Genomic DNA, 15,822 nt, shown 5'->3' with positions numbered 1-15,822 from the left:
AATTGTGTGTCACTGAGGTTTGGTGTATGAATTATCCCATCATGCAGAGAGTGAACATAGTACCAGAAATTAGCTGGGTGTGGTGGCAGGCACCTGTAATCCTAGCTACTTAGGAGGCCGAGGCAGGAGAATTGCTTGAACCTGAGAAGTGGAGGTGTCAGTGAGCAGAGAATGCGCCACTGCACTCCAGCCTGGGTGACAGAGTGAGACCCTGTCTCAAAAGAAGTTCCCTGGTCTCGAACTCCCGACCTCAGGTGATCCATCCGCCTTGGCCTCCCAAAATGCTGAGATTACAGGCATGAGCCACCATGCCTGGCCTGCCTCTTGCAGAATTAGTCTCTTGCAGAGACTATTTTTTTTTTTAAAGCTTGGAACTAAATCTGTGACTAATTAGAATGGAGTGTTCCACCACCTTTAAGTCACCAACTAAAATCCACTGCTCCATGTCCCAGTGCGCACGAGGCCTTCTGGGTGACCAGCTCAAAGGAAAATTATTGTCTCAACTTAGGTCTCTGTGTGTAGGTACCCACAGAATGGAAATCGCTTTACTTGGGGAAGAACAAGAGGACAAGATGAGATAAAAAGGAAGCATGTTTAAATGGATAAAAGGAGGTACTTTTTTCCCCCACTACACACAATTGACCTGGGGAACTCACTGCAGCAGGATATTAAGATCAATGGTGAAGATTTGTGTTTTAAAGGATTAGACATTTCACATGCATATCATCAACAGTGAGGCTCAATAGGATAAAAGTACAGCGGATGAAAGTTCTCAAGCTTCAGTGTATAAGTTGATCACCAACTGGGTCAGGCAAAAAGAAAAAAGTTGTCTACCTGATTATCTAAGATGTCACGGGACGGTGGGTTTGGGGGTATTTGGGTATTCCAGTTACCACTACTGTGTAACAAACCACTCCAAATTAGTGGTGTAAAACAGGAGCCATTTAATTATGCTCACGGATGCTGCAAATCAGGAAGCGGGAGAGAGCACAGTGGGGATGGCTAGTCTCTGCCCCGTGCTATCTGGGGCCTCAGATGGGAAGACTTGAACGACAGGGAGTGGCTTGAGGCTGGGGGTAGAATCATCAGGGAGCTTCTTTAGTCACGTGCCTGACACCTGGCCTGGGATGACCCCGTCTCTACAAGGAAAACAAACATTAGCCGGGCGTGGTGGAGCGTGCCTGTAGTTCCATCTACTCAGGAGGCTGGGGTGGGAGGATTGCTTGAGCCTGGGAGGTTGAGGCTACAGTGAGCCGTGGTCGTGCCACTGCACTCCAGCCTGAGAGACAGATTGAGACCCCGTCGCAAAGAAAAAAAAGAAAAAGAAAAAATGGAAAAAAAAAAAAAAAAAAAAAAGGCCGGGCGCGGTGGCTCACGCCTGTAATCCCAGCACTTTGGGAGGCCGAGGCAGGTGGATCACGAGATCAGGAGATCGAGACCATTCTGGCTAACACGGTGAAACCCCATCTCTACTAAAAATACAAAAAATTAGCCTGGCGTGGTGGCCTGTATTCCCAGCTACTCAGGAGGCTGAGGCGGGAGAATGGTGTGAACCTGGGAGGCGGAGCTTGCAGTGAGCTGAGGTCATGCCACTGCACTCCAGCCTGGGGACAGAGCGAGACTCCATCTCAAAAAAAGAAAAAGAAAAAGAAAAAAAATGGAAAAAAAAGAGGGGCAGGAGGGAGCAACATGGTCAACTGGACCAACTGTGCGTTATGTCTTTGGGCTTGGACTGGAGTTCCTGCCTCCACTGAAGCACATGGCGGTGAAAAGAAGGGTAGATGCCTACAAATCAAAACACAAAAAAACCAACTGGGGTTCTGTTAGGAAACTGAAAGGAGAGATGACTCGGGCAGTAATCAATAGTGTTTGTAGCATGAAGCCTGGGGAAGGTTAAGGCTCTGTTTTCTTTGTGGGTATCACCCAACACTCTTGTTTTTTCTCTCTTGTGCTCTTTGCTCCTTTCCTCTGTCCTTTTGCATTAGTAATGAGTTGGATAAATCAAACACTGTATCAATAAATAAGTGTTTTAGGTAGAGTGTGTATATGAATTTAACTCATTAAAAAATACTTTGGCCGGACGTGGTGGCTTACACCCTGTAATCCCAGCACTCAGGGAGGTAGAGGTTGGGAGGACAGCTTGAGCCCAGAAATTTGAGACCTGCCTGGGCAATGTAGTGAGACCCTCTTCTCCACAAAAAGGGGGGAAAAAAGACAAAAAGAATACTTTGATTAGACATGAGTGACTAATCAGGTACAAGTTTGACTTTCAGGTACAAACCTTGACTCAGTTGCTTCTGCTACTTCTTGATAACCTGGTAATCCCCAGCTGTTCACCACTTGTGCCAGCCTCACTCCTGGCTCTATGCCCTTTGCCTGGGCTGACTCCTCCATCCAGGAAGTCCTTCTCACTTTCTTTTTGCACACAGAGTAGACACTGAGGCTTCACTCTCCTGGCCTCCTTTCTATCCTTCTAGTAGTCTAGTTGGAGAGACTGGAAATCTCGAAACTACATTTCCAAGAGCCAGGTGTGGCAGTGCGTGCCTAGAGTTTCAGCTACTCAGGAAGCTGAAGCAAGAGGCTTACTTGAGCCCAGTTCAAGACTCAGCCTGGGCAACATAGAGAGACCCCATCTTTAAAAAAAAATTACATTTCCCAGACTCCCTTACAGCTCCGGTGTGGATCTGAAATAAGTTCTCGTGTGAGATTTGGCGGGCAAAGCAGAAGCTACTATTCCACTGTTGCTGCAGTAGCGGCTGCGTAAAGCAAGCAGGGTGAAGGCACTGAATGCTGCTGGACTCAGTGTCCCTTCTGACCGTCTGGTCGCCAGCTTCGTGTGGCAGTTGCCTTGTCACAGGCATTTGCAGCAGCACCACCACCATCCTGGTTTCTGGAGCATGGCTACTGTGGTGGGCCCTTGAACTCAGTACTCCAGGGGTACCCCCCTGGCATGTATCCCTCCAGCCCTCTCGAAAATTGTGTAATGTCTGCTTGATTCTCAGTATTAAATTTTTCTTTGCTTGAAATACCTAGAGAGGCCAGGCGTAGTAGCTCATGCCTGTAATCCCAGCACTTTGGGAGGCCAAGGCAGGCTGACAGCTTGAGCCTAGGAGTTTGAGACCAGCCTGAGCAATGTGGCAAAACCCCATCTATACAAAAAATCAAAAATTAGCTGGGCATGGTGACACAGGCCTATAGTCCCAACTACCTAGGAGGCTGAGGTGGGAGGATCGCTTGAGCCCAGGAGGTCAAGGCTGCAGTGAGCCTTGATTGCACCACTGCACTCCAGCCTGGGTGACAGAGCAAGACCCTGTCTCAAGAAAACAAAAACAAACAACAAAAAAAGAAATACCTACAGAGGTTTCTACTTCCTATACTAAACCCTGATGGACCGTCTAACCCCTAGGCCAGCCTGGGTCTTCCCTGAACCACCAGGTTGTGCTAAGTGCCTCGTGTGAGCTCCCACTATGCCCCACATTGTAAGTTCCTGCCTTTTCATCTTGTGACCCTGGCACCAGTGCTTGGCTCACAGCAGGTGCAGAGTCAGTGTTTAATGAACTGAAGCTCCCTCTGCCAAGATACTGGGAGGTTCTATAATCTAGCTTAAGGGGCACTCCACCTCCTGCTTGCTCTGCAAAGCCCGAAGAACATGTTGCCTCTGGACGCTTACTGGATTCAAGATGAATCCCAGGTCCTCGACTTTTCCACGCTTGAACCACCCCGCCACAAGAGGCCACACCAGAATTGGAGAGTTGACCTGGTCCCAGGAAAAAGGTGCTAAGGAGCAAGAAAAATTGCTTATCTCAAGATTTACCATCTGGTTGTTCTTAGGGCCCTGTACTTGATGAATGGTTGCTGCTAGGCTGCAGTGAAGGCTGCGGTGAGTGAGAGCATCGGCTTTGAGGCCAGGAAAACCCTCCAAGTTGGAAGGTGTGCAAGCTTCAGCAAGTCACTCAGCTTGTTTGAACCTCAGGTTTTTGTTTGTTTTCGAGACAGGGTCTCACTCTGTCGCCCAGGCTGGAGTGCAGTGCAGTGGTGTGACCATGGCTCACTGCAGCCTCAACCTCTGGGGCTCAAGTGATCCTCCCATCTCAGCCTCCTGAGCAGCTGGAACCACAGGTGCCTGCCACCATGCCCCACTAATATAAAAATAAAAACTTTTTTTTTGTAGAGCTGGAGGTCTCCCTATGTTGCCCAGGCTGGTCTCGAACTCTTGAGCTCAAGAGACCCTCCCACCTCAGCCTCCTAAAGTGCTGGGATTACAGGCATGAGCCACTCGCCCAGCCATGATTTTTCATCTATAACATGGGAATAATAAAATCAATCTTACAGGATTCTTAGGCATAAAAAGGTATGCATAAAATATCAAATGCTTAGTACAGTGCATGTACTTATGAAGTGCTCGATATTTATCAGTAGCTCTTATAATGGTCATCATTGTTGTCACTTTATCACAATTCTGTTGCTTTATATAATTTTTCCTTCAGCCTAAACAGACTCGGATGCAATTAGCCTAGAATGCAGTTCTTTATACCTATTCCCGGTGTTCCATTTTACACACTGATGTGAATAACCCTCCTTGCAAAAGACTCAGCTAGGCCCAAGTTTGGGGCTGTACTGAGGAAACACCAAAACCATCTATGCCAGTGGTTCTCCACCCTAGCCAAAAACAGGGTTAAGACTTAAAAACAAAACAACCACCAAAACAAACAAATAAACCAAAACCCATTTCCTGTCCCTCAACCAGAGACTCCGATTAAACAGGGCCCAAGCTTCAGTATTTCTAAAAGCTCCCCGGGTGATTGTAATGCGCAGCTGAGGGCCACTGATCAGCGTGGCAAAGATTAGCCCAGTACTTCCATTACCCCGAGGAGAAAAAGAAAGCTGCTTTTACTCTTCTATAATCTCCACCACATTGTAGGAGAAGAGAGGACTGAAGATTACTGTTGAATTATTCCACTTACAAAAGATATTCTCATTATGAACCCGGGAAAAATGGCTCATCGTTTTAATCCTCTGGTTTGTGTCTTGAGGTATCTGATACGATGGGAAGAGCAGTGATCAGAGATGCTGTAGGACATGTTGGGAGCTAGTCTGGAAATACCTGTGAGGAACTTGGGTTGGCTGGTGGCCCTCTATCCTGAGCCAGCAAGTGTGCACACACATGGTTACCGATAATCAGGTGTGTGCACTTTGATCCTGGGCAAGTGACACGATCCCTGCTTTGGCACTAAATTTACCAATATCTAAGTGCCGGAGATAGTTGGTGAGAGCCTGCAGTGTTGTCAGAAATAAAGTACACCTGGAAAAAAATAGTTATTTTTTCCATTGTTAAAGTAATATACAAAAGAAAATACAGAAAACTGGAAAAACAGAATGAACCTTAGAAGAAACTAATAATAATAGCCAAGACCTATAGAGACTCAGGGGCTAGACATGGTTCTAAGCTCTTTACCATATAAATGTACTTACTCCTCACTATAGCTCTGGGAGGTAGATAACTATTTCTAACTCTATTTTACAGAGAAGAATGGGGGCCTGGAGCTGTTAGGTGACTTGCCCGAGGTTGCCTAGCTTGTAAAGGCAGAGCCAAAATTTGGACTTAGGCTTCATTTAACAGGACCTGGTCAACCTCAGAGGGAGAGTTCATCTGAATTCAAGGACTGAATGCCAGTTGCTAAAATTGAAAAAGTTAGTATCAGTTGTCATTCACTCATTTATTTATTTCACAAATATTTATTGAAGGTGTCTAGATGTAACATAATATTCCAGGCTTGATTATCAAGATATTGAATAGTATACATACAAAGGATACCTGTTCATTCATTCCTACAGCATTGAACTCTCAAGAATCTCAACAAAATAATGCACGTAAAAACAACATAAATGTAGGAAGTTTTTTTTTTTTTAAGACAGAATCTCGCTCTGTCGCCCAGGCTGGAGTGCAGTGGCGCAATCTTGGCACACTGCAACCTCTGCCTCCTGGGTTCAAGAAATTCTCCTGCTTCAGCCTCCTGAGTAGCTGGTACTACAGGCGCCCGCCACCATGCCTGGCTACTTTTTTGTATTTTAGTAGAGACAGAGTTTCACCATGTTGCCCAGGCTGGTCTCGAACTCCTGAGATCAGGCAATCTGCCCGCCTCAGCCTCCCAAAGGGCTAGGATTACAAGCATGAGCCAGTGTGCCCAGCCAAACCTAGAAAGTTTTAAAATGATGTAACTGTTCCCTGATGGCAAAAATCCAAAACCAATACTTCAAAACTTATGGAATGTCACACGCCTATTAGATGGAATATTTAGCATTATCCTTTGTATTTTCATCAATTAATAAACACAATTTGGACAATAATTTCAGTTGAATTTCATGAATTTGGCTTCGTCAAATTATGTTTTGTATGGCAGTAGTGTCTTCAACTCAGAAATTTGACGTTTGGTGAATGGATGGATTAATCAATAGATGGACAGATACATGAGTGAATAAATAGACAAGGATGCTTAACAAGGTTCTAAATGCTTAAACATTGCATCTTTAAAAAAATTTGGCCAGGCACAGTGGCTCACACCCGTAATCCTAGCACTTCTGGAAGCTGAGGTGGGAGGATTGCCTGAGTCCAGGAGTTCAAGACCAGCTTCAGCAACATAGTGAGACCTGGTCTCTATAAAAAGTTTTTAAAAAATTAGCTGAGCATGGTGATGCATGCCTGTAGTCCCAGCTACTCAGAAGGCTGAGGTGGGAGGATCACTTGAGCCAAGGAGGCAGAGGTTGCAGTGAGCCAAGATCGTGCCACTGCATTCTGGCCTGGGTGACAGAGCACGACCCTGTCCCCCCAACAACAACAACAAAAAAATTCAGTGTTTTCTAGTTTGTTGGGTAATAAAGTATGACTCAGGTGAAAATTGTGAGATATTTTATTTTTTAATTGACAAATAACAATTGTATATATTTATGATGTACCACATGATGTTCTGACATATGTATACATTCTAGAATGGGTAAATTGAGCTAATTAACATATGCATTACCTCTACATATTTTTCATTTTTTTTTGTGGTGAGAACACTTAAAATCTACTCTCTTAGCAATTTTCATTTACAGTATGTTGTTACTGAACTGTCATCATCACGGTGTGTGAAAGTTTTTGACTCTTTCCATAGACTAAATAAATAACTTCAAGCAAGTCATCAAAGTCATTATAGCGCCAGTTTCTTCATCTGATGATTAAACGAGGTCTAGCACCCTGCCTAATACATCTTAAACAGCCAGCATATTTTAAAGTGCCTTCAAAATATAGACAAAAAGCAACACAATACAATACAAAAACATATACAATATAAAATGTCTCGCTCCTTTTTTTTTTTTTTTTTTTTTTAGTGATGAGGTCTCACTATATTGCCAGTGCTGGTCTTGAACTCCTGGGCCCTAGTGATCTTCCTGCCTCAGCTTCCCAAAGCGTTGAAATTACTGGCATGAGCCACCTTGCCCAGCTGAAATAAGTTTCTTTCTATAAAGTTTTCTGCTATCACTATTATTATTAGAGATCTCCAAGTAAAATTAAGATTTTGCTGTTGATGAAGAAAAGGTTTACAAACCAGTAGATAACATTGTTTGCTTCAGAACCTTTACTGGAAAAGGGTCCTGATTCAGACCCCAAGAGAGGGTTTTTGGATCTCGTGCAAGAAAGAATTCCGGGCGAATCCATAGAGTAAAGTGAAAGCAAGTTTGGTAAGAAAGGGCCGAGCGAGGTGACTCATGCTTGTAATCCAGCACCTTGAGAGTCCGAGGTGGGCGGATCACTTGAGGCCAGGAGTTCCAGACCAGCCTGGTGAATATGGCGAAACCCCGACTCTACTAAAAATGCAAAAACTAGCAGGGTGTTGTGGCGTAGGCCTGTAATCCCAGCTTCCTGGGAGGCTGAGGCACAAGAATTGCTTGAACCCAGGAGGCAGAGGTTGCAGTGAGACGAGCTTGCACCACTGCACTCCAGCCTGGGCGTCAGAGCAAGACTGTCAAAAAAAAAAAAAAGAAGGAAAGGAATAAAGAGTGGCTATTCCATAGACAGAGCAGCGGCATGGGCCGCCGGTTGCCCATTTTTATGGTAATTTCTTGATCATATACTAAACAAAGGGTGGATTATTCATGAGTTTCCGGGAAAGGGGCGGGCAATTCCCGGAACTGAGGGTTCCTCCCCCTCTTAGACCATACAGGGTAACTTCCTGACGGTTGCCATGGCATCTGTAAAATGTAAACTGCTTTGGCATTGGTGGGAGTGTCTTTTAGCATGCTAATGTATTATAATTAAGTTACAATAAGCAGTGAGGACGACCAGAGGTCACTCTCCTGGCCATCTTGGTTTTGCTGGGTTTTTGCCGGCTTCTTTACTGCGCCCTGTTTTATCAGCAAGGTCTTTATGGCCTGTATCTTGTGCTGACCTCCTATCTCACCCTGTTGACTTAGAATGTCTTCACCTCCTGGGAATGCAGCCCAATAGGTCTCAGCCTTATTTTACCCAGTCCCTATCCAAGATGGAGTCACTCTGGTTCAAATGCCTCTGACAGAACCGTGTGAAATAACACAAATATTCTGGCTAAATTCCAGTGTGAGTGATTAACATTCTCCAACTTCACATAATTTTTATTATTAGCCAACACTTGTCCATCCCCAGTAATACACACGTTGCATAAAGAGCACAGAATGAGATGGGCCTCCCTTGGCATGTTCATAGTCTGCACATACTTTCCACTGAGGGCTTCCCTTTCTTGCTCACTGCTATGCCCACAGCTTTTCAACTCCCACTATTTTCAACCCCGGGATGCTTCCTGACCCAGAGTGGCAAGTAATTCCAAAACACAAGAGATAAAATATGAACACCTGTAGAATTCCAGAGAAAGAAAGATGTAAGGTATATTTATTCATTTATTTAATTATGTATTTTAGAGTGGGGGGTCTTGCTATGTTGCTCAGGCTGGTCTGCAAACTCCTGGGTTCAAGCCATCCTCCCACCTCAGCCTCCCAAAGTGTTAGGATTACAGGCGTGAGCTATGGCGCCCGGCCTTTTAAACGTTTATTAATAGTTTTGATATCTGCGAAGTGATTGATATTTGTTCCTTTTTAACTTGGAGGCTGGGATTAACACACGTGTTCTTCATTATTGCCCACAAAGCGTTGTTGATACGCAGGAGGGGAGTGGCACTTCCGCAATTTATTCTTCCAACCTGTGGCAATGGGATCCCGGACAGGAGATGGACAGTAACCCGCGGTTGATCTGGATCTAGTCCAGTTAGTCCAGTCCCTATCCCTTCAAGTGTCCCCAGGCCCTCTTGCCTATTTTCGCCCTTTGCCCAGTGGAAGGAAAAGTTTGGGGAGAAGGAAAAAATTTAAACCCTCTTCCTAGGCGTGTGAATGTATTTCAAGTATGCTAAATACCTCAGTCTTCCAATCTAATTACAACACATAGAAAAGAGGCAATTTTAGGACATTTAAAACTTGTAGCATAATTGCGCAACAGAAGAGCGCCGCCGTGTCCCCGCCATCGGTGCGCCCTCCGACCCCCCGCGGCGCGCAAGTGCGCGGCTTAGCAGCAGGCAGCCGGGGACGGAAGGGGACGGGGAGGCCGGCGCCCTGCCCAGCACAGAACCCTGGGTCGGTATCGCTTCTCTCTGCGGGGGACTTCGGAACTGCCTGGGATTATAAACCTCGACCAATAAAGGACTCACATCTTTCTGGGTCTTCTAAAGGCAGAAAGAAATCCATTTTCTTGTCACAACAAGATTTTGTTAAGAGATGCAAAAGTAAAGGTCGAAGCCAGGGAGGCTGCGATGGTATGGGGGGAGGGGCGGCTACGATGGTGAGTGCCGCTGACCAACTACCTGGGTTCGAATCCCAGGGTTGCCATTTGGGCGGCTACTATGTGCCAGGTGATCGGAAAACGGAGGTGAACTTGCTTGCCGAGGTCGCCCTTTCTTGGGGGAACTATGATTAGCTCGGTTGCCTTGGCCAAGTCTCAGTCTCGGTTTCTTCACCTGTAGGAAGTACCTGCCTCCGAATTGTTGTAAGGAGTGAGATCTTGTCTTAAGATGTAAACGGGCCGGGCGCGGTGGCTCACACCTGTAATCCCAGCACTTTGGGAGGCCGAGGCGGGCAGATCACGGTGTCAGGAGTTCGAGAACAGCCTTACATGGTGAAAGCCCGTCTCTACCAAAAAATACAAAAATTAGCTGGGCGTGGTGGCGGGCGCCAGTAATCCCAGCTACTCAGGAGGCTGAGGCAGGAGAATCGCTTGAACCCGGGAGGCGGAGGTTGCAGTGAGCCGAGATCGCGCCACTGCACTCCAGCCTGGGAGACAGAACAACTCGTCTCAAAAAAAAAAAAAAAGGATGTAACCGATTAACACTTTGTTGGGCACACAGTAAAGGGCTCAGTAAGTATCCTCTCTTCTTTCACACAGATCCAAGACAGCGCAGAAGGGAGACAGCCACGCCTAAGAATGATTCCTTGAGCAGTTCTTTCAAAGAAGCACTGAACTCTGTAAGGACGCTTAGCTGCAGGCAGAAAGGGCAGGGGCCCTGGGAGCAAAGGTGCATAAGCCAGGAAGTTACAGGAGCGAGTCCTGCACCCAGGGCGCGGGCAGAGAACTCCGGAGGGACTTCTGGCAAGGGCTTCCCGCCCGGGTGCCCAGAGCGGCATGATTAGCATTCGCCCCGCCCCCATCTCCTCCCGGCCCGCGATTGGTCAGCGCTCCTTGGCCGCCCGCTCCTGGCGGGGCCAGAGGGCGCCGGGGGAAAGGCCGAGCCCGCGGGGCAGTGGGCGGGGACGCGCGGAGAGCGTGGCGAGGCGGCCCACCAACCGCGCCCGGGCCTGAGGGGGCGGGGCCGGGGCGGGGCTTCCCGGCGGGCATTAGAAGCAGGTGACCCGGGCGGGGCGGGAGAGGGCAGCCAGCCTGCGGCCGTGAGTCCGCTGTGGTCGCAGCCGCGCGCGGTTCCGTGCTCGCCAGAGGTGGGCGAAAGGGTGCGAGAGCGCGGGGGAGGAGCCGAGCAGGGCACGTCCCGAGAGCGTCGCCACCGCCCCCAGGAGTCCACTGGAGCGCGGAGCCCCCTGCAGGGGAGGAGGCGAGCGGCGGGCGGGACGCGGCGGCCGGCGCTCACCATGCAGTCCCGGCCCGGCCAGCGCCGGCTGCTCGCGGTGCTGTGAGGCGGCGGGGTCCCACGGCTCCCGCCTCCCGCCTTCCTCCCGCCCAGGTGCTGCCAGGCGCGCTCGCCCTCCGTCCGGCTCCCGGCCCCGGGGAGAACGCACGGCCTGCCCCTGCCCGGCTCCGTCTGGATCATGCGGGGGGCTCCCGAGGAGGAGAGGGCGAGTGACCGGCCTGCGCCGCCCCTGTTCTGGGGGCGCCCCCCACTCTGAGTCGCCCCCACCTGCTGCCATGTGCGGCTGCCACGGGTACCCAGCCTGTCGCTAAACTTTCCGGGCGCCAGCCCGGCTCTGAGTCGCGCTTCTCAGCGGAGTGACCCAGGGACGGAGGACCCAGGCTGGTTGGGGACTGTCTGCTCTTCTCGGCGGGATCCGTGGAGGTGAGAACCTTCCCTTTCTCCCTGTTCTTCTCCCGGTTCCTGTGCCCTTTTCCGGGAAGCTGAGGGTTCTGGTCTCCGGGCACTGCCTGAAAGGCCCAGCTTGGAAAGAGAGGGTGGGGGAATCAGTAGTTTGGTTACAGGAGGCGGAGCGGGGAGGAAAGGAAAGGGGTTAACTTAAGAGATTTGGAGACAGCTCGCGGGGACCGAACTGTTGACGCCTCTCCAACAGGGAGTGGTTGCAATCTTTCTTCTCCCCCTTCTTTTTTAAAGAGTCCTTTCCCTGGAATCCGAGCCCTAACCGTCTCTCCCCAGCCCTATCCGGCGAGGAGCGGAGCGCTGCCAGCGGAGGCAGCGCCTTCCCGAAGCAGTTTATCTTTGGACGGTTTTCTTTAAAGGAAAAAGCAACCAACAGGTTGCCAGCCCCGGCGCCACACACGAGACGCCGGAGGGAGAAGCCCCGGCCCGGATTCCTCTGCCTGTGTGCGTCCCTCGCGGGCTGCTGGAGGCGAGGGGAGGGAGGGGGCGATGGCTCGGCCTGACCCATCCGCGCCGCCCTCGCTGTTGCTGCTGCTCCTGGCGCAGCTGGTGGGCCGGGCGGCCGCCGCGTCCAAGGCCCCGGTGTGCCAGGAAATCACGGTGCCCATGTGCCGCGGCATCGGCTACAACCTGACGCACATGCCCAACCAGTTCAACCACGACACGCAGGACGAGGCGGGCCTGGAGGTGCACCAGTTCTGGCCGCTGGTGGAGATCCAATGCTCGCCGGACCTGCGCTTCTTCCTATGCTCTATGTACACGCCCATCTGTCTGCCCGACTACCACAAGCCGCTGCCGCCCTGCCGCTCGGTGTGCGAGCGCGCCAAGGCGGGCTGCTCGCCGCTGATGCGCCAGTACGGCTTCGCCTGGCCCGAGCGCATGAGCTGCGACCGCCTCCCGGTGCTGGGCCGCGACGCCGAGGTCCTCTGCATGGATTACAACCGCAGCGAGGCCACCACGGCGCCCCCCAGGCCTTTCCCAGCCAAGCCCACCCTTCCAGGCCCGCCAGGGGCGCCGGCCTCGGGGGGCGAATGCCCCGCTGGGGGCCCGTTCGTGTGCAAGTGTCGCGAGCCCTTCGTGCCCATTCTGAAGGAGTCACACCCGCTCTACAACAAGGTGCGGACGGGCCAGGTGCCCAACTGCGCGGTACCCTGCTACCAGCCGTCCTTCAGTGCCGACGAGCGCACGTTCGCCACCTTCTGGATAGGCCTGTGGTCGGTGCTGTGCTTCATCTCCACGTCCACCACAGTGGCCACCTTCCTCATCGACATGGAACGCTTCCGCTATCCTGAGCGCCCCATCATCTTCCTGTCAGCCTGCTACCTGTGCGTGTCGCTGGGCTTCCTGGTGCGTCTGGTCGTGGGCCATGCCAGCGTGGCCTGCAGCCGCGAGCACAACCACATCCACTACGAGACCACGGGCCCTGCACTGTGCACCATCGTCTTCCTCCTGGTCTACTTCTTCGGCATGGCCAGCTCCATCTGGTGGGTCATCCTGTCGCTCACCTGGTTCCTGGCCGCCGGCATGAAGTGGGGCAACGAGGCCATCGCGGGCTACGCGCAGTACTTCCACCTGGCTGCGTGGCTCATCCCCAGCGTCAAGTCCATCACGGCACTGGCGCTGAGCTCCGTGGACGGGGACCCAGTGGCCGGCATCTGCTACGTGGGCAACCAGAACCTGAACTCGCTGCGCGGCTTCGTGCTGGGCCCGCTGGTGCTCTACCTGCTGGTGGGCACGCTCTTCCTGCTGGCGGGCTTCGTGTCGCTCTTCCGCATCCGCAGCGTCATCAAGCAGGGCGGCACCAAGACGGACAAGCTGGAGAAGCTCATGATCCGCATCGGCATCTTCACGCTGCTCTACACGGTCCCCGCCAGCATTGTGGTGGCCTGCTACCTGTACGAGCAGCACTACCGCGAGAGCTGGGAGGCGGCGCTCATCTGCGCCTGCCCGGGCCACGACGCCGGCCAGCCGCGCGCCAAGCCCGAGTACTGGGTGCTCATGCTCAAGTACTTCATGTGCCTGGTGGTGGGCATCACGTCGGGCGTCTGGATCTGGTCGGGCAAGACGGTGGAGTCGTGGCGGCGTTTCACCAGCCGCTGCTGCTGCCGCCCGCGGCGCGGCCACAAGAGCGGGGGCGCCATGGCCGCCGGGGACTACCCCGAGGCGAGCGCCGCGCTCACAGGCAGGACCGGGCCGCCGGGCCCCGCCGCCACCTACCACAAGCAGGTGTCCCTGTCGCACGTGTAGGAGGCTGCCGCCGAGGGACTCGGCCGGAGAGCTGAGGGGAGGGGGGCGTTTTGTTTGGTAGTTTTGCCAAGGTCACTTCCGTTTACCTTTATGGTGCTGTTGCCCCCTCCCGCGGCGACTTGGAGAGAGGGAAGAGGGGCGTTTTCGAGGAAGAACCTGTCCCAGTTCTTCTCCAAGGGGCCCAGCTCACGTGTATTCTATTTTGCGTTTCTTACTGCCTTCTTTATGGGAACCCTCTTTTTAATTTATATGTATTTTTCTTAATTTGTAACTTTGTTGCATTTTGGCAACAATTTACCTTTACTTTGGGGGCTTTACAATCCTAAGGTTGGCGTTGTAATGAAGTTCCACTTGGTTCAGGTTTCTTTGAACTGTGTGGTCTCAGTTGGGAAAATATATTTCCTATACGTGTGTCTTTTAAAAAAATGTGAACAGTGAACGTTTCGGTTGCTGTGACTGGGAAGTTGTTGGGTGTGCTTTTTCAGCCAGCTTCTCCTTCCACTGCTTAAAGTGTCCATGATTCTTTAAGGTGAGCTGCAGTTTATAGCCCCAGGTCATACCTAGGAGGGGAGCATAATGTGCTCAGGGCCTCCCCAAAGTGACAAGGTTAGGGAGTGCTTAGCGATTTTGTGTTCAGCCTTAGCTTTGTTTATAGAGGGAGGTTCAGTTTCTTTTCTGTAGTGCTTGTAATAATTCTCACTCCTAACAGCACCATCGTTGTGTCTTGAATAAGTTAGAGGTAGCATTATAGAGGATCTGGCATAAATATTTGCAGTAGTGAGAGCCTAAGCGATGGTGATTGGTGGAGCTTGAATTTTAGGCTGGTGAGATGGCAGCTTTGTGCCTGAGAGGTAGTGGGTGGTTCTTAGGCTTCAGTGATCCCTTTTTTTTTTTTTTTTTTTTAAAGGAACTTGTGTTATAATTTTGGTAAAAGTATAAACCCACTCCCTCTGGACAGTACTTAGCGACAGTTGCTAAAGGGGGCTCCTTTTTAAATGTAAGGACTGAAATGGATATACTTCTAATAAGTAAATTTCCAACACTTATTTGCTCCACCCCCTCACCCCTCCCCCTTTATCATGTTAAACAGCCTTTTTGCTTTTCTTATTCCTCCTCTCCTGGAGAGCTGTGATTAGAAACCACACCCACCCTTGAATGAAGTGCTTGAACTGGGGGAGGGAGGCTGGCTACCTGTGAACAAACATTGGCCCAAATAAGGGAAAATAAGTGTCCCTGGACTTTGGACTAGTTTGTAGCCAGATATTCCAAGAGCAGCAAGACGTTGCTCTCTGCCGTCTCTGAAAACAAAACAGATGCATAACATGCTTGCACAACCTTTTAAAATATAGATCAGTATAGTGCTACCTCTATAGTTTTCTTCCTCTTCTGAGAAAGCCTGTATATTGATGATCACACACACACACACACACACACACACACACTTTGCAATTAGAGAATTTGGTTTGCTTTACTAATCTGTTTAACTATTCCTTCATTCATTATGAACGCTTGTATTGATGAACATACACACAGAGGTTTCTTTGCTATTAGAAAATTCTGTTTGCTTTCCTAATCTGTTTAAGCATTCATTCATGAAGAGTGTGGGGCCATTACTGGGGAAGGGGGGTGACAGTGCCTCAGCCTCAGCCAGCAAAATACCAATGACCAGGATTGGGGACTAAATTTAGGAAGCTAAAATGGCCAGAGCAATTAACATTTGAGAAAATCCTGTCTAGGAAAACAACTTGAGTGTAGGCATTTGTAATTCACTTATACCAAAGTTGGAAAAGTAAAATTTAAGCCTAGGTCAATTTTTACTTGATGGATGTTAAATAGACAAATGCATAGTTCCCAGGGGGAATTTAAACACTTTACTGGTGGGAAGAAACCTAGTATTAAAGTTTTAAGGACTCTCAAAAACTTCACATTTATTAAAATGCACTGCTCTTACCCAATTTATCCTCTGAATTAAAAT

At 50.1% G+C, this 15,822-nt stretch overlaps 1 protein-coding gene across 1 annotated transcript; it reads left to right on the top strand.

Annotated features, from left to right (window-relative positions):
• The first annotated feature begins 11,428 nt into the window (after nucleotides 1–11,428).
• FZD5 (frizzled class receptor 5) lies at nucleotides 11,429–14,208 on the top strand. The gene is made up of 2 exons (XM_055109024.2): nucleotides 11,429–11,564; nucleotides 11,835–14,208. Exon 2 carries the CDS (start codon nucleotides 12,090–12,092, stop codon nucleotides 13,845–13,847), a length of 1,758 nt encoding a protein of 585 aa, XP_054964999.1. The 5' UTR covers nucleotides 11,429–11,564; nucleotides 11,835–12,089; the 3' UTR covers nucleotides 13,848–14,208.
• Nucleotides 14,209–15,822: the final 1,614 nt, after the last annotated feature.

The sequence above is a fragment of the Pan paniscus genome, chromosome 13, assembly GCF_029289425.2.
Source record: "Pan paniscus chromosome 13, NHGRI_mPanPan1-v2.0_pri, whole genome shotgun sequence".
NCBI lineage: Eukaryota > Metazoa > Chordata > Mammalia > Primates > Hominidae > Pan > Pan paniscus.
Note: the sequence above shows the minus strand (reverse complement) of the source record. Positions and strands in the feature narration are given on the sequence as shown.